The 19,777-nt window shown below is 42.6% G+C and overlaps 2 protein-coding genes across 11 annotated transcripts in view; both read right to left on the reverse strand.

Moving 5' to 3' along the window:
* LOC137237334 (glutamyl aminopeptidase) overlaps positions 1-19,777 on the reverse strand; it is a 152,890-nt gene that overhangs the window by 103,758 nt on the left and 29,355 nt on the right. The window lies entirely within an intron of this gene.
* LOC137237337 (uncharacterized) overlaps positions 1-19,777 on the reverse strand; it is an 84,537-nt gene that overhangs the window by 7,838 nt on the left and 56,922 nt on the right. The window contains exon 4 of one of the 2 annotated variants that reach the window (XM_067760863.1): positions 12,895-13,137. The exons of the other annotated variant lie outside the window; for it this stretch is intronic. Coding sequence (XP_067616964.1) covers positions 13,131-13,137 — 7 coding nt within the window. The 3' untranslated portion in view covers positions 12,895-13,130. Of the gene's footprint in view, positions 1-12,894; positions 13,138-19,777 lie in introns of those variants that run through there. 2 annotated transcript variants of the gene reach the window in all.

Genomic DNA, 19,777 nt, shown 5'->3' on the forward strand with positions numbered 1-19,777 from the left:
GGTCCTTTCGGGACTTTTTTTCGACTAATACGGGATCATTTGCGGACCCTTTCGGCATCATTTCTGGATAGTTGTCGTGATCCCGTCACGGTCATTTCGGGACTATTAGGGGATCATTTGAGGACCTTTCCGGCATCATTTCTGTATTGTTTTCGGAATCCTTTCGGGATCCCGTCAGGGTCATTTTGGGACTTTTTTGGGGCTAATACGGGATCATTTGGGGATCCTCTAGGGGTCGTTTCGTGACTTTTTCTGTTTTATTTCGGGATCATTTGGGGACCCTTCCGGCATAATTTCTTGATGGTTTGCCGGATCCATCAGGGTCATTTCGGGACCATTTTGGGATCATTTGGGGACCCTTCCGAGATCATTTCTGGATCCATCCGGGATGCCGTAGGAGCCATTTCAGGATTTTTTGTTACTTTTCCGGGATAGTTTTTGGACCCTTCCGGGATCATTTCTGGATCTGTGCGGGATCCCATCTGGGTCATTTCCGGACTATTTCGGGATCATTTTGGGATCCTTCCGGAATCATTTCTGTATGGTTTTCGCGATCCGTCGTTGATTCCCTCAGAGCCATTTCGGAACCTTTTCTGGAGTATGTCGGGGTCATTTGGGGACTTTTTCGGGATCATTTGGGGCTCTTCCGGCATCATTTCTGGATGGTTTTCAGGATCCGTGCGGGATCTCGTCGGGGTCATTTGGGGACTTTTTCGGGATCATTTGGGGGCTCTTCCGGCATCATTTCTGGATGGTTTTCGGCATCCGTCCGGGATATCGTAGGGGTCATTTGGGGACTTTTTCGGGATCATTTGGGGGCTCTTCCGGCATCACTTCTGGATGGTTTTCGGGATCCGTCCGGGATCCCATCAGGGTAATTTCGGGACTATTAGGGGATCATTTGTGGACCTTTCCGGCATCATTTCTGGATAATTTTCGGTATCCGTCCGGGATACCGACGAGGTCATTTCGGGATTATTTCGGGATCATTTGGGATACCTACCGGCATCATTTCTTGATGGTTTTTGGGATTCGTCCGGGATCCCGTCGGGGTCATTTCGGGACTTTTTCTCGACTAATACGGGATCATTGGCGGACCCTTTCGGCATAATTTCTGGATAGTTGTCGGGATCCGTTCGGGATCCCGTCACGGTCATTTCGGAACTATTAGGGGATCATTTGAGGACCTTTCCGGCATCATTTCTGGATAGTTTTTGGAATCCTTTCGGGATCCCGTCAGGGTCATTTCGGGGCTTTTTCGGAATCATTTCAGGATTCGTCCGGGAACCCGTCAGGGTAATTTCTGGACTTTTCCGAGACTATTTCGGGATCATTTTGGGACCTTCCCAAGATCATTTCTGGATGGATTTCGGGATTTGTCCGGGATGCCCTCAGGGTCATTTTGGGACTATTAGGTGAGCATTTGAGGACCGTTCCGGCATCACTTCTGGATGGTTTTCGGTATCCGTTCAGATTCCCGTCGGAATAATTGCGGGACTTTTTCGGGATCATTGGGGTCCCTTCCAAAATCATTTCTGGATGGTTTTTGGGATTCGTCCGGCATCCCGTCGGGGTCATTTCGGGACTTTTTCTCGACTAATACGGGATCATTTGCGGGCCCTTTCGGTATCATTTCTGGATAGTTGTCGGGATCCGTTCGGGATCCCGTCAGGGTCTTTTCGGAACTATTGGGAGATCATTTGAGGACCTTTCCGGCATCATTTCTGGTTAGTTTTCGGGATCCTTTCCGGGTCCCATCAGGGTCATTTCGGGACTTTTTCGGCATCATTTAAGATTGGTTTTCAGGATTCGTCCGGTATCCGTCAGGGTAATTTCTGGACTTTTCCCAGACTATTTCGGGATAATTTTGGGACCCTCCCAAGATCATTTCTGGATGGATTTCGGGATCTGTCCGGGATGCCGTCAGGGTCATTTTGGGACTATTAGGTGATCATTTGAGGACCTTTTCGGCATCACTTCTGGATGGTTTTCGGTATCTGCTCAGGATCCCGTCGGAATTATTGCGGTACTTTTTCGGGATCATTTGGTGTCCCTTCCGGCATCATTTCTGGCTGGTTTTTGGGATTCGTCCGGCATCCCGTCGGGTTCATTTCGGGACTTTTTCTCGACTAATACTAATCATTTGCGGGCGCTTTCGGCATCATTTCTAGATAGTTGTCGGGATCCGTTCGGAATCCCGTCAGGGTCTTTTCGGAACTATTAGGTGATCATTTGAGGACATTTCCGGCATCATTTCTGGATAGTTTTCGGGATCCTTTCGGGGTCCAGTCAGGGTCATTTCGGGACTTTTTCGGGATCATTTAGAGATGGCTTTCAGGATTCGTCCGGGAACCCGTCAGGGTAATTTCTGAACTTTTCCGAGACTATTTCGGGATAATTTTGGGACCTTCCCAAGATCATTTCTGGATGGATTTTGGGATCAGTCCGGGATGCCGTCAGGGTCATTTTGGTATTAGGTGATCATTTGAGGACCTTTCCGGCATCACTTCTGGATGGTTATCGGTATCCGATCAGGATCCCCTCGGAACCATTGCAGGACTTTTTCGGGATCATTTGGGGTCCCTCCCAAGATCATTTCTGGATGGATTTCGGGATCTGTCCGGGATCCCGTCAGGGTCATTTAGGGGTGCGTTCGAGATCCCGTCAGGGTCATTTCGGGACTTCTTCGGGAATATATCGGGATAATTTCTGGATGGTTTATGGGATCCGTCCATGACCCCTTAAGGGTCATTTAGGGACTATTAGGTGATCATTTGAGGACCTTTCCGGCGTCACTTCTGGATGATTTTCGGTATCCGTTCGGGATCCCGTCGGAATCAATGCGGGACTTTTACGGAATCATTTGGGATTCCTTCCGGCATCATTTCTGGATGGTTTTTTTCGGGATTTGTCCGGGATCCCGTCGGGGTTATTTCGGGACCTTTTCGGGGCTAATACGGGATCATTTGGGGATCCTCTAGGGGTTGTTTCGTGACTTTTTCTGTATTATTTCGGGATCATTTTGGGACCCTTTCGGCATAATTTCTTGATGGTTTGCCGGATCCATCAGGGTCATTTCGGGACCATTTTGGGATCATTTGGGTACCCTTCCGAGATCATTTCTGGATGCCGTAGGAGCCATTTCGGGATTTTTTGTTACTTTTCCGGGATAGTTTTTGCACCCTTCCGGGATCATTTCTGGATCTGTGCGGGATCCCATCTGGGTCAATTCCGGACTATTTCGGGATCATTTTGGAATTATTCCGGAATCATTTCTGTATGGTTTTCGCGATCCGTCGTGGATCCCCTCGGAGCCATTTCGGAACTTTTTCTGGAGTTAGTCGGGATAATTTAGGGACCCTTCCTGGATATTTTCTGGATGGTTTCTGAGATCCGTCCGGGAGCCCGTCAGGGTAATTTCGGAACTTTTTCGGGACTATTTCGGGATCAATTTGGTACCCTTCAGGCATCATTTCTGTGTGGTTATCTGGATAAGTCTAGAATCGTGTCGTTGTCATTTCGGGTTTTTTTGGGACTACTTCGGGAACTTTTGGAAACACTTCCGGGGCGTTTCTGGATGGTTTTCGGGATCCGTCCGCGATAGCGTCGGGGTCATTTCGTGGCTTTTTCTGGATAATTTCGTTATCATTTCGGGATCCTATCAGGTTATCAGCTCATAAAGTTCTTTTTTTTACTCAATTACAAAAATAAAATGCATTAGACAGAAAAAAAATTTTAAACAGATAACTTTATAAGCAGGCTAACGTGAATAGCCCACATATTTCATTTTCTCCTTGCGGACGGGGCCGCGGGCAAAGGCTAGTATATTATAAATGGGAAAGTTTGGATGTTAAGATGTTTGGATGTTTGGATGTTTGGATGTTTGTCCAGACGTTTGTCTTTGTGACTCAATAACGCAAGAACGGCTGGACCGATTTGGATGAAATTTTGCACACATATAGCCAATAGTCTAGAAGGATCTACTAGCTATATATTTTTCAAAAGGGGCGTGGTCCCCGCCCCCTAGGAACAGTTATAATTTAATTATTATATTTTTTCGTCTTTGCGACTGAATCACGCCAGAATGGCTACACAGATTTTGATGAAATTTGGGACACAGACAGTAGTCTACTAGCGAAATTTTTTTCGAACATGGAAAGAGGGGTGGGGGTCCCACGACCCCTTCGAGAAATTATTTTTCATAATTTTTACACATTATAACTTTACGTATACTGGCCTTCACCAACATCACAGACTCAAGGGGTCAAATAAGTCGAGGGCTTACAAAGTAAGCAGTGACACCCTCCGCCCGCCCCCCTTTATCTCCTCCTCTGGTGTAAAATCCATAAATTGTTATTACTCAATCTAAATTTTCTCCTAAATCAATAGTTTTTGGTATCTGGTACATACAGAACGAGATCTAGACAATTTTGGAGGAACGATCAGTGGTCCTCTCCTCTACTCCCGCCATCCGCCCTCCATCAATTGTTTTTATTAGCACGCTTTTATTAGCTTTACCTGTATGTTTCTATCTAACTTTTTATTCGCTCCAATACGCCTGCTGCCTTATTAACATGGTTTTATAATTAGCTTCACCTTATTTGTAATCCCGTAAGGGTCATATCGAGACCCTTCCGGGATCATTTCTGGATGGTTTTCGGGATCGGCCCGGGATTACGCCGGGGTAATTTCGGGACTTTTTCGGGACTATTTCGGGATCATTTTGGGACCCTTCCGGGATCATTTCTGTATAGTTTACGGGATCCGTCCGGGATCCCGTCGGGGTTATTTTGGAACATTTTCGGGACTATTCCGGAATCATTTCGGGACTATTTCGCGATCATTTGGGGACCCTTCCGGCATCATTTCTGGATGGTTTTCGGGATCCGTGCGGGATGTCGTCGGGGTCATATGGGGAATTTTTCGGGATCATTTGGGGGCTCTTCCGGCATCATTTCTGGATGGTTTTCGGGATCCGTTCGGGATATCGTCGGGGTCATTTGGGGACTTTTTCTGGATCATTTGGGGCTCTTCCGGCATCATTTCTGGATGGTTTTCGGGATCCGTCCGGGATCTCGTCGGGGTCATTTGGGGACTTTTTCGGGATCATTTTGGGGCTCATCCGGCATCATTTCTGGATGGTTTTCGGGATCCGTCCGGGATCCCGTCGGGGTAATTTCGGGACTTTTTCGCGACTAATACGGGATCATTTGGGAACCCTTTCGGCATCATTTCTGGATGGTTTTCGGGATACGTCCGGGATCCCGTCGGGGTCATTTCGGGACTTTTTCGCGGCTAATACGGGATCATTTGGGAACCCTTTCGGCATCATTTCTGGATGGTTTTCGGGATCCGTCCGGGATCCCATTAGGGTAATTTCGGGACTATTAGGGGATCATTTGGGAACCTTTCCGGCATCATTTCTGGATAATTTTCGGGATCCGTCCGGGATACCGACGGGGTCAATTCGGGACTATTTCGGGATAATTTGGGATACCTACCGGCATCATTTCTGGATGGTTTTTGGGATTCGTCCGGGATCCCGCCGTGGTCCTTTCGGGACTTTTTTTCGACTAATACGGGATCATTTGCGGACCCTTTCGGCATCATTTCTGGATAGTTGTCGGGATCCCGTCACGGTCATTTCGGGACTATTAAGGGATCATTTGAGGACCTTTCCGGCATCATTTCTGTATTGTTTTCGGAATCCTTTCGGGATCCCGTCAGGGTCATTTTGGGACTTTTTCGGGGCGAATACGGATTCATTTGGGGATCCTCTAGGGGTCGTTTCGTGACTTTTCTGTTTTATTTCGGGATCATTTGGGGACCCTTCCTGGATCATTTCTGGATCTGTGCGGGATCCCATCTGGGTCATTTCGGGACCATTTTGGGATCATTTGGGGACCCTTCCGAGATCATTTCTGGATCCGTCCGGGATGCCGTAGGAGCCATTTCGGGATTTTTTGTTACTTTTCCGGGATAGTTTTTGGACCCTTCCGGGATCATTTCTGGATCTGTGCGGGATCCCATCTGGGTCATTTCCGGACTATTTCGGGATCATTTTGGGATCCTTCCGGAATCATTTCTGTATGGTTTTCGCGATCCGTCGTTGATTCCCTCGGAGCCATTTCGGAACCTTTTCTGGAGTATGTCGGGGTCATTTGGGGACTTTTTCGGGATCATTTGGGGCTCTTCCGGCATCATTTCTGGATGGTTTTCGGGATCCGTTCGGGATATCGTCGGGGTCATTTGGGGACTTTTTCGGGATCATTTGGGGCTCTTCCGGCATCATTTCTGGATGGTTTTCGGGATCCGTGCGGGATCTCGTCGGGGTCATTTGGGGACTTTTTCGGGATCATTTGGGGGCTCTTCCGGCATCATTTCTGGATGGTTTTCGGGATCCGTTCGGGATATCGTCGGGGTCATTTGGGGACTTTTTCTGGATCATTTGGGGCTCTTCCGGCATCATTTCTGGATGGTTTTCGGGATCCGTGCGGGATCTCGTCGGGGTCATTTCGGGACTTTTTCTCGACTAATACGGGATCATTTGCGGTCCCTTTCGATATCATTTCTGGATAGTTGTCGGGATCCGTTCGGGATCCCGTCAGGGTCTTTTCGGAACTATTGCGAGATCATTTGAGGACCTTTCCGGCATCATTTCTGGTTAGTTTTCGGGATCCTTTCCGGGTCCCATCAGGGTCATTTCGGGACTTTTTCGGCATCATTTAAGATTGGTTTTCAGGATTCGTCCGGGATCCGTCAGGGTAATTTCTGGACTTTTCCCAGACTATTTCGGGATAATTTTGGGACCCTCCCAAGATCATTTCTGGATGGATTTCGGGATCTGTCCGGGATGCCGTCAGGGTCATTTTGGGACTATTAGGTGATCATTTGAGGACCTTTTCGGCATCACTTCTGGATGGTTTTCGGTATCCGCTCAGGATCCCGTCGGAATTATTGCGGGACTTTTTCGGGATCATTTGGTGTCCCTTCCGGCATCATTTCTGGATGGTTTTTGGGATTCGTCAGGCATCCCGTCGGGTTCATTTCGGGACTTTTTCTCGACTAATACGGGATCATTTGCGGGCCCTTTCGGCATCATTTCTAGATAGTTGTCGGGATCCGTTCGGGATCCCGTCAGGGTCTTTTCGGAACTATTAGGTGATCATTTGAGGACATTTCCGGCATCATTTCTGGATAGTTTTCGGGATCCTTTCGGGGTCCAGTCAGGGCCATTTCGGGACTTTTTCGGGATCATTTAGAGATGGCTTTCAGGATTCGTCCGGGAACCCGTCAGGGTAATTTCTGAACTTTTCAGAGACTATTTCGGGATAATTTTGGGACCTTCCCAAGATCATTTCTGGATGGATTTTGGGATCAGTCCGGGATGCCGTCAGGGTCATTTTGGTATTAGGTGATCATTTGAGACTCCTTTCCGGCATCGCTTCTGGATGGTTTTCGGTATCCGATCAGGATCCCCTCAGAATCATTGCGGGACTTTTTCGGGATCATTTGGGGTCCCTCCCAAGATCATTTCTGGATGGATTTCGGGATCTGTCCGGGATCCCGTCAGGGTCATTTAGGGGTGCGTTCGAGATCCCGTCAGGGTCATTTCGGGACTATATCGGGATCATTTCTGGATGTTTTATGGGATCCGTCAATGACCCCTTAAGGGTCATTTCGGGACTATTAGGTGATCATTTGAGGACCTTTCCGGCATCACTTCTGGATGATTTTCGGTATCCGTTCGGGATCCCGTCGGAATCAATGCGGGACTTTTACGGAATCATTTGGGATTCCTTCCGGCATCATTTCTGGATGGTTTTCGGGATTTGTCCGGGATCCTGTCGGGGTTATTTCGGGACCTTTTCGGGGCTAATACGGGATCATTTGGGGATCCTCTAGGGGTCGTTTCGTGACTTTTTCTGTATTATTTCGGGATCATTTTGGGACCCTTTCGGCATAATTTCTTGATGGTTTGCCGGATCCATCAGGGTAATTTCGGGACCATTTTGGGATCATTTGGGGACCCTTCCGAGATCATATCTGGATCCGTCCGGGATGCCGTAGGAGCCATTTCGGGATTTTTTGTTACTTTTCCGGGATAGTTTCTGCACCCTTCCGGGATCATTTCTGGATCTGTGCGGGATCCCATCTGGGTCAATTCCGGACTATTTCGGGATCGTTTTGGAATCCTTCCGGAATCATTTCTGTATGGTTTTCGCGATCCATCGTGGATCCCCTCGGAGCCATTTCGGAACTTTTTCTGGAGTTAGTCGGGATAATTTATGGACCCTTCCTGGATATTTTCTGGATGGTTTTTGAGATCCGCCCGGGAGCCCGTCAGGTTCATTTCGGAACCTTTTCGGGATCATTTTGGAACACCTTCAGGGATCATTTCTGTGTGGTTCTCTGGATATGTCTAGAATCGTGTCGCTCTCATTTCGGGTTTTTTTGGGACTATTCGGGGAACTTTTCGGGGCATTTCTGGATGGTTTTCGGGATCCGTCCGCGATAGCGTTGGGGTCATTTCGCAGCTTTTTCTGGATAATTTCGGGATCATTTGGGATCCTATCAGGTTATCAGCTCATTTAGTTCTTTTTTTTACTCAATTACAAAAATAAAATGCATTAGACAGAAAACAAAATTTTAAACAGATAATAAGCAGGCTAACGCGAATAGCCCATATATTTAAAATTTTCCTTGCGGACGGGGCCGCGGGTAAAGGCTAGTATATTATAAATTTGAAAGTTGGTATGTTCGATGTCTGGATGACGACGTAGGGAAACGGTTTTAGGGGGAGAGATTGATAGATTCTTGTGTTTTAATATTTAAGTATAATTTAAGTAAAAATATCGTCCTATCCATCTTCATTTAAGTATTAAATATAGAAATAAATATTCAATGGAAGTAATAATATACCACGGGGGTCGATTGCTAATACATATCCAAAATTGCCGGATAGGTGTCAAAAGCTGTCAAGTGATTTTTTCAAAAAAAGGTAAACGTTTTCATATGGTTGTTGTAATTTTGATGATTTTGTTGTGCACAGAAAATAATTAAAGTGAAAGCGTTTTGAGCGAATACAATTTTTATCTCAATTTTTTAGAAAGGTATTCTGCGCAAAAATACTACAGATCTATATCCCAGTTTCGCAGTGCTTTTCGTAAATGTCTATATAGTAAAAGAATAATTTTTTATCGTCGACTTCTGATTATTGAATTAAGTTAAGGAATTCTTGAATACAATTCTGCTGGAATTCTCTTTTGTGTTTTTATTCCCCTTCACATTTGCCAATTTTTCTTAAAAGAAAGCGTGAAATAAAAAACGGCATACAACAAGAAATAGCAACAAAAAAATTTTAAGACTTCTTGGTACGAACGCTGTTGTTCTGTTCGCCTCTTTTATCACCCCCTTGGTCTATGTTGCGGCATACTTGACTTCGGTGTTGTCTAATGTAAAAGGGACTTACACTTTGCCAATCCATGTAGAATGGTTTAGCCTTCTAGGTGACTCCTTTCCTATGGAAAACCTTACTAAATACCTTTTATTTATGCTGATTTTGTGAAGACAAACCAAAATTTGATTTAACTTGATTATCATTGAACGTGCTGCTTATTTATCCAATATCGAGGTTGGCCATATCCCTATTCGGTTTCGGTTCTATAAAACTAAACGGCTTCAACGGTTAGGGCCGATTAACATTTAAGTTTTACACACAGCTGTCTTGATGCAAATAACTGTTTTTACGATGTTCTTAATATACAACGCAACAGCAGCGTCAATGCAAATTTTATAAAAAGTCTGTCGATTTCTATTTTATTAAATTTGAAAACAAATTTTCCTTTAAAGCTAAATATCGTTAATTTTATACGAGTATTTTTCTAAACCGTAACTAATCATTACGTTCATTGTAGCAGCCAAACCTTCCACTTGCGTCATGTACAAGAAAAAATTGAATTAAATCGGTTTTGTGCCTCCATTTATAAGGCTGAGTGTAACAATTTGCGGATATCACCTCTGTGACATGATGCCGTAGGAAACACTATTCACCATGAATAAGAGTTTATGAGTGCATCGCGTTGTTGCTTTAAGGCGGCAACAGCCGCTTTTAACTAAAGAGAAGAGAATTTTCTTTAAAAAGATATTAACTTATATGTACAATCATTTCATTACATAATAATTATAGCTATCAATTTTAAATTGACGGCTGATAGAGAACAGATAACTTTTAAATAGTATTGAATGACAATTATCCGCCACCGGACTGTGTTTCCTGGAATCAAGACGCATCTTCAGGTACTCCTTTGATAATTTTTGATGTATTTTAACCGTTCTTTTCAAGTAAATAACTACAATTTTTTTATACGTACAGTCAAGTTTTGGCTATTGTAAGGAGCAGGATGAAATTGTAAAACTTCGTTATCCTTAACACGAATTTTTTTTTTTTATATTTTAATAAAAAGCGATTTATTATTGTACTAATACGAATCTTTTCGTGTATTACTTTTCCGATTTTCTTGCCTACATATTTTCTAAAAAATCAGGTGGGTGCGGTGTTGTCGCCACGCAGTGGTTCCACGTTTATTTTAGCTGAAAATTGTGTTTAAAAATCTATGACAGACCAAAATTTTAAATGCCATTTTTAATTAGTGATGAGCGCTATCCCACTATCGGTGATTGCATCACCACGATTGAAATATCTCTAATAGTCATAACTATTCATATATCTAATACTCCATATTGCTAACAGAAAATATTTAAATTTAGGTACATTCGATTATTGAATACAAAAACAAAAACGTTTAAACAGCAATATGTCGGCACTCTAATGTTTGGGAATGTACCTAGCCTTTTGTAGCAATATAGGAGTGTTACATATATGTAACTATTGCTAACCAAATACGCCTGTTATTGGCGAATTTCCTTCAGCTCTTTAGCTCTTTCGATTCTTTTAAATGAAAATAACCACTGGCAGTATTTTGCCAACACCGGTTACCATTGTGAATGATGACAAAGTGTGATCTCTTCTGCATAAACGTCAAAATTTCAAAGTGATTGAATCACCTGATTGGTATTTGACTATCGCTGTCTCATTCTGTATCTCTTTCTATCACCCGCTGAAGATAGGAGCCGCCATATTGAACACCCTGTCAAAACGCTGAAAAGTAGCCATATTCAACAGCCTGTCAGGCAGTTGACAGATAAGAGATCACACTTTGTCATCATTCACAATTCCGGTTACGGGGATATTTCTTCATGGAGAAAGAAAGTCACCTCCTACAGGCAACGTTATTTTGAATTGAGGCTTTTCTAAACGAATTTTTGATCTGATTGACTGCAAAAATTTAGTTGTGTTAATTTATTAGAAATTCGTAATCAGCCCAATTCTAAACGAAAATTCCGTGCGAGTTTTTTCCCTTCTCCCATTCCTCGTATTCTAAATAAAAATTCCTTGTGAGTTTTTTCACTTCTCCCTTTCCCTTGTACAAACTTGTGCTAAAGTATGTATTTACATTCTACCCCAATATTCTCACTGTTAATACAACAACAACAACAACCACAATATTTATTTTAAGTCGAAAAGTATATCATAAGCAACGGTAGAGCTATTGGTATACATATTTGATGCAGCCATCCAGAAATTGTGCAAGGATTTTTTAATAAGGCTTAAATAGATTTTGGCATATGAAGAAGTAGGAATTCAACTCAACTTGGCCGCCAGAAAATTGCTTTGCTGAACGAAAGCAGGCAACTCCGGCAGATTTGTGTTATGCGGCCGTCTTCTTCTTATGTTCCGCTGTTGATGTTGCTGTGAAACCAATTCATTACTAATTTCAGTGAATACCACATGAAATGCAATTAATACTGTGCATTGTTTATATTTTATTTCTTAATTTCCAACAAATTTGCAACAATAATTAAACTTTTCAATCTTTTAAACAAAATAAGAAATGTGCAACGAAATTTCAATTGACAAAACAGCTGACTTCGAAAATTCGAAATTCCTGTTCCCCAATTATTGTTCTCCCTAGGAGAACAGAATTGGAGGAATTTTTCCGCGGGAATAAAAAAATCCGCGAGAACAAAATTCCGCAAGAATATTTAGAATTGGTCTGAATATATCGGGTGAAAGATGACAGCAAACTATAGCAAAAAGGAAGTGTAGTAATGTGACAATTTTATGACAATTATGGCAAATACAAAAAGCTTATTAAGCGTTTATAATGACATTTCCATGTAAATTTTCTTTTATAGGATCCTAATAACTATAATGGAAATTTTTAATTAGTTAAACAAACAATTCATATTTACGCATATTCCGGCGACATAAAACGCACGTGGCTTTGACAAAACATTTTGCTATACTTTTTCTTAAGAAAATTTCCTAGTAATTGTTTGTTTATATATACATACGTATGTATGTATATTTGCACAGCTGAATTGTGTTATCAAATTTATATGTGTACTATGACTGTATTTTTAGTGAATAAATACAGAAAAGTACAAATGAACGCTTAGTTAGTCCAGGGTGTTATGTGGACCGTGCCCAGTGGCGGATTTACGGGGGGATTTTCGGGTTCAAATCCCTCCACCCGTGAAGACGTTCATAGAAAGTACCAAAGTTAAAATGACGGTGTTGCTGGTAAAACTTAAATAAATTAACATATGCACTTTTATTAAGAATATCAGCACTGACCGATTTCGGCTACTAACCAATTTTCATGTCGTAAAAAACGTACGAAAAATAGTTTAAATTTGCTTCAGCTTGTAAAATGGGCATCTCAAGCTTGATAATTACAAAATTGAAGAAGATGGTGTAGATGGAGGTATTTTTCGTACCTTTTTTATGACATGAAAATTGGTTCGTAGCCAAAATCGGTCAGTAAAATATGGCTGTATATTCAAGCTTTAAACATACACAGCATAAAAAAACTAATTCTTCCCATAACTATTTCCCAATAATCGCATAGATTTTTTGAAAAACTCTTCTAGTACTTCGTTTACAGAAAGTGGTATATCCATATGGATATTCAATGAAGCGAGTCCATTCAAACGTTCTTGACTGGTTGTATTCCGCTAGTATGATTTTAACTTTCTGAGGGCAGAATGTTCGAAAGCATTTGGATTCACCCTCTGAAAAAATAAGATAAATAAGAAATATAGCATAAAAATTTTGTAGGTAATCATCAAAATTGTATTGAGGTGGGTGGGTGCATCAAACACGTTTTTAAAATTCTGCCCATCGACTCGCCTTCTCCACATTTTGACTTCCATTGTAAACTCGGTTTTGGAACAATTCACAACACTTTCATACAATTCATACAGTTTATTGCATTTTTCAGCGTTTTATTCATTTTTGGGGAACAAAACACCGAAATTTTCGAAAATTAGTTGGTGTTTCATATAACGAGTTATGAATGCATCAAGGAATGGAATATCGAATGCGATTCTATAATAATCTCCGACGCTCTCAGTATCAACGTTGCATCTATTTAATTGATGTTTACTGATGCGTGGCTTCTTGTGTAGCGCAACTCTCTCAAGGGGTTGCCAGCGCATTAAATAGCTTATCCAACCCAATTGTCAACCTCACCTACTCGTGGCGAATCCCGTTTAATTAACAGCCGAGGCTCTGGCGACCCCGAACTCCTGATGGAACAAGGGGGTGGGAGGGCGGTATAGCCTAGAAGGTTTCACGTGGTCATAACAAATCGTTTCCCAAGATGGCCGGGCTGGTACCTTTATTGTGCTTGTTACCGGAACGTACCTCATCTGCATCCGGCAAAGGACCATCAACATCGATAACACTCCCCAAGGCTTTCGGGGAATGTCCTTATCGCTGAAAAAACAACAGCAATAACTGGAATTGCACGCTAGAAATAGCAGCTTGAAACTGAGAAGCTTGTGCTGAAGCTTTGTAGTTTTTTCTTTCTGCTATCTCTTCAAAGGCTTCGACTATTGCTGGCTGAAGTTCAATGTAAGTGGATACCGCTTCATAACATTGGCCCATCTTGTTGGGCAGACACTTTGCAATTTTTGTCTTCGAATTTCTTTTTATACCCAGCTGTACTTGTACAAAGGGTAGTATAACTTTGATTGAATAACGGTTGGTTGTACAGGTATAAAGGAATCGAGATAGATAGAGAATCCCATATATCAAAATCATCAGTATTCGAAAAAAAATTTGATTGAGCCATGTCCGTCTGTCCGTCTGTCTGTCCGTTAACACGATAACTTGAGTAACTATTGAGATATCTTCACCAAATTTTTATACACGAGCTTATCTGGACCCAGAATATATTGGTATTGAAAATGAGCGAAATCGGATGATAACCACGCCCACTTTTTATATATACATTTTGTAAAACACAAAAAACCTGATTATTTATTAAATAATACACCTAAAATGTTGATATTTGACATGTGGACTGATATTGAGACTGTCGATACGAATTTGAAAAAAAAAATTTTAAATGGGCGTGACACTCGTGATAAAATCAATTTTACAAATATTAGTAATCATAAATCAAAAATCGTTAAACCTATCGTAACAAAATTCGGCAGAGAGGTTGCCTATACTATAAGGAATGCTATGAAGAAAAATTAACGAAATTGGTTAAGGACCACGCCCACTTTTATATAAAAGATTTTTAAAAGGATCGTGGACGAATAAAATAGGCTATATCTTTGTAAAAAGAGCTTTATATCAATGGTATTTCATTTCCCAAGTGGATTTATAACAATAAATAGGAAAAACTTCAAATTTAAAAAGATGGGCGTGGCACCGCCCCTTTTAAGACTAAGCAATTTTCTATGTTTCGGGAGCCATAACTCGAAGAAAAATTTGTTCAGAATAGAACCATATGTATATGTATTATTGCGCAGCCTTGTAACACTATTAAGCACACAAAACAAGCAACAACAGCATTTCAAATGTACAGCTGGGGTATGTAATGTTCGGTTTCACCCGAACTTAGACTTCCTTACTTGTTGCATAATTGAAATTTTTTTCTGGAGAACGGAGCTTCCCGGTACCGGGCTACCTCGGGAAGTAGTGGGATGGGCCCCAATAGCGAAGATGATGGTGTGAAGATGATAGCGTGCGACAAGTTCGCGAGCTTGCGGTGGTTGGAAGTGGTTCCAAACCTCCAAAGGCAAGGTACGAACGCCTGGTTTGAGTTGGTGGATAAAACGCAAATCCCCACTGTACCAAAAGTAAAGGTACCAAAAGTAAAAGTCGGAGGATACACTGCGACTTTTGCAGAATCAAAATGCGAACATACCGACACAGGATTGGAAGGTACTTACTGTATCTCGGCATACAGAGGAAGGTCAGTTCTACATCTTCCAAATAAACAATACAAGGATATTTAATAATTTGGAAAAAATTTAAACAACGTGACATCAGGACGGACAAGGCGATAGCTGTTTTGGTTATACCTTGTAAATCTCTTCAAAGCCTTTTCTCCCGGGAGTGGGATTTGAACCCGCACTCCTACGATGGTTGAAGTGTTACAAACACATTCAGCCACGTCATGCCTTAGTTGTTGTAAACCTTATCCCAATTGCCTTCTTTGCATATTTTCTTTATTCATAGTCCATACTTCGTATGGCATCATATGGAAAAGTTATGCGTTGGTAAGGCGGGTTTCAAAGAAACTTGATGTTGCTTTTGTTCTATTTTATAGAACTACAACGAATTAAACAATGTTGTCTATTTGTATGAGTTTTTAATCGAAACAGCTGTCGCCTTGTCCGTCCTGATGTCACGATGTTTAAATTTTTTCCAAATTATTAAATAAATTATAAAATTATATACATTTAAAGCAATAAGGGTAATACCCGCTTAGAAACTCATACAAATACAAGGATATATTATACATGCAGCTTGGCAAAATGTTCTGGGTACAGCCGAAACTTACATGCGACTCAGGAAAAGAAGAATAACAATCCTAACACGCTAGAATTTGGCGAAGTCAAAAAGGTCCTCAAAAGCCCAAGAGAAAAAGGACAGGTGGAGGCAGCCGACGTCACCAGAAAGGTGTTAGAAGAGGACCAACAGCCAAATGGTGCTGCGAGTCGCACAGAGAAACACCCGGCACAGCATTTACGACCCGAGAAAATAAGTCCCGAAGATACCAATCGCATTTGAGGCTGAAGGGGGCCTCGGAAACTTTTAACCAAAAGGGCAAGGGTGGACGAAGACGTCAGGATGAAGTTGCTGGAGGGGGACAAACAGCCCAATGGTGCTGCGAGTCTTACAGATAAACCTCCAACACAGTAAAGTGTCGTCGAGCGAACTCCTCCTAATCCTTGAGGAGGGTTCGTTTGAAGTGGCGTTGATCCAAGAGCCGTAGCACTCATCGCGAGGAAAGGTTTCTAGACGAAGTGGTGGCCGTTGAGCCGAAGAATAAGCAGGCAATTATCCTGGTATCCTGATACATGTCCCATGCTGCGGATTGCAAGAAGCTAGTACAGGACAAAGTGCGCAAAGGGCGGTAGGTCATAGGCGCGGATGCAAATGGCCACCACCATGCGTGGGAAGGAGGATATACGAATTAAAGAGGCGAATCTCAATTTGGTTAAAATCTGCAAACCAATTGACAGATAGGCAAAAGGATAAGTGTCCCTATATGCATTAGTCCAACATCCAGCAATGTTCTTGATATTACATTGAGCTCCGAACGTGATATATCAAGGTATTATTGGATGGTTCTTGATAGACCATCATTCTCCGACCATGCGCATATCAGCTTCAGCATTCCCCTTTAGAAACCCTGGGTCAACCAACTGGATGAATTTCCAGAAACAGGTAGAAACAAAACTGGTACAACCCAAAGAGGTTTCCAATGTGGGGAAAATGCAGGAGTCTAATGAATTCCTAACAAGGACGCTTATGACTGCGTACAAAAGATCATGCTAAGAAGATTCAGAGGAAAAGCAAAGCCGACATGGTGGAGCAATGAGCTGAGTCTTCTAAGAAGACAAGTAAAAGAAATGCTTAAGCTAGCAAAGACTTTGGAAAGGTCGAGTACAGGGATCCACTGAGGATTTACAAGCATGAAATATCCAGAGCGAAGAGAATCTCATGTAAAGTTTCTGTGCGTACATAGAGTGCTCCAGCGAAACACCAAGGTTGAAAAAAGTCCTAGCAAGGGGAAACATAATCCAGGGACTAATAAAGAAAGAGAACGGGGAATGGTCACGTAATAGTAAGGAATCCCTTGAGGTGCTTTTCGATACATATTTCCCATCGGTAGATGGAAAAGCCAGCAGACAGCACCTGACTTAAAATAATATTCGATGGGTGTATAAGACTGAATCATGTACCGCCTTCACGTGAATCCCAAAGACTATGTACCCATTAGCTTAACATAATTTCTGCTCAAAACCTTCGAGAGGCTGATAGATGTGTACATAAAATCCAACGTGGATAAAAAGCTGCTCTCCAAAACACAACATGTGTACACCAAAGGCCATTGGTTAGACACCGCATTGCATAGGGTGGTAATAAGCATAGAGAAAGCCCTGGAATATAAGGAATATGCTCTAGGAGTCTTCTTAGACATTGCCGGGGCTTTCGATAATGTTTCTAAATGGGCGATTTTGGATGGTCTTAATTACATTAAAGTACATCCAGCCAGGAAGATTACTTCACAATGGGGATTGTATGAGGCCACGAAATCAGTGGTTAGGGGCACGCCGCACGGAGGGGTGCTATCACCTCTGCTGTGGAAGCTGGTCATCAACCAAGTGCTCTGGCGATTCGAAGAGAGACTCGTTCAACTTCAACGGATTTCGCAGATGACGTTGCAATTGTCATAAGTGAAAGTGCCTTCCAACGATTAGCTCTTTGATGGATCGGGCGCTTCGGAATATTCATACCTGGGCATCTAATGTCGGGTTGACAGCCAACGCGGAGAAGACAGATATAATATTGTTTACAAACAGGTACAAGGTCCAAAATTGGACCAGGCCAAAGTTAGGAAGATTGACCCTACAGGAGAAATCTTGCACAAAATATCTAGGAATCGTCCAACGTGGAAGAGAGGGTGAAGAAGACCTCAACGACACTTTTTGCATGTACGAGTATGCTGGGGTGTACGTAGGGTTTATCGTCCTCCCTTTCTATTCTATGGAGTTCTTGATTGGTGGAAAGCCACACAGAAAACAACCTACCTCAAAAAATTAGAGGGAGTAGGCAGACTATCAATGCTTAGCATTATGGGAGTCCTGAGAACAACCCCGACGGCTGCACTGTATGCCATTCTGCACATTCCACCTGTAGACCTGGTAGCAAAGAACATAGCGTTAACAACTGCAACCAGGCTCAGTGCCTCGGAGAAGTTTAGGGACCCTGTATCTTATGGCCATAGTAACATAGCACCGTCAATTACAGGACGAACATACTACCTGATTCCCTATCTGCGTTTCAAGGGAGATATTAAGGCCAAGATAGAGGTGGATGTTTGGCGGAAGGGTGCTCTAATGGCGGACGAGGCGATACATGTGTACACAGGTGGTTCCAAGGTAGTGGAAGGAGTAGAGTCTGCGGTATACTATGTTGATCCGGAAATAAACAGATCCTACAAGTTGCCAGATTACTGTAGTGTTTTCCAAGCGGAAATATTAGCCGTAACCAAAGCAGTAGAAATACTGGAAGAGAATAGCTTAAACTGCAACCGTGTTAACTTTTATATTGACAGCCAAGCAGCAATTAAGGCAATAATCTCGCACAGCACAGTATCTAAAAGTGTGTTAGAGTGTAAGCAGTCTCTGGAAACAGGGAGAAGTAAATATGTATATTAGGTCCCAGGGCATATGGGAATAGATGCGAATGAAAAAGCAGAAAAGGGCGCATCCCCTGAAGTTTGCTCCGTAGACGTCCTAATTATATTGTGCGAGATTAAGAGAAGGCGAGAGGTGCACATTATCGACCAAGCGGGAAAGGCGTGGGTTCAAGCGCGGAGCTGTAAAGTGACTAACAAAGTTTGCTTCTATCCTTATAAAGAGAGGACAGCAGACTCATGACGGGTATTCTGACTGGACACTGCCTTCTGGCGTCACATGAATTTAAATAAGGTTTGGTCATTGATACAGATGTAGGAAGTGCGGGTTGGAGGAGGAAACGATCGAGCACGTTCTGTGCTCGTGCCCTGCACTTGCCAGGCTAAGACGCCAGCTATTACGAGTGATACAGCTGTCGGATTTAGAAGCGGCAAGTGGCTTAAGTCGTAGAAAGAGGACGGAGTTATTTATAACATTGGCCCTGGATTTTGGAAGGGTTTTTCAGTTTGGTCGCTAAAATAAACTTTTGCTAACACTACGGACTTACTCAGTCTATGTGAGAACCTCATGGACCGACCAGTTCAACCTAACCTAACCATTACATATGTACCAAGTTTCATACAAATTGCTCAACAAACAAGCCTTCGCCAACTAAGATTCTTGCCCTGATTGCCTGCGGAGCGAAACACAAAACTCCTTCGTAGTGTACACGAGTAGTGCGCGCATTCGTGCATGCCCGCTAAGTTGCTTGTCTTGTGTATTTCAATGCACACTAAGACTTCTGTGTAATATCGTGACAAACAAAATACACAAAAACAATTCGAGTTTCCCCAAGTGTTTTATTACTTTGTGTTTGGCAGTGTGTATCGTAAAGTCGAATACTACACGATGGAATTGTGCTGATGAACATTTTTGTTGATAGTGGGCCACCAGGCCAATCATCGACCTCACCCTTACTTGAACAATGCTAATACAGTTTTTTCAA

This window comes from Eurosta solidaginis, chromosome 1 (genome assembly GCF_040869045.1).
Source record: "Eurosta solidaginis isolate ZX-2024a chromosome 1, ASM4086904v1, whole genome shotgun sequence".
Lineage (NCBI taxonomy): Eukaryota > Metazoa > Arthropoda > Insecta > Diptera > Tephritidae > Eurosta > Eurosta solidaginis.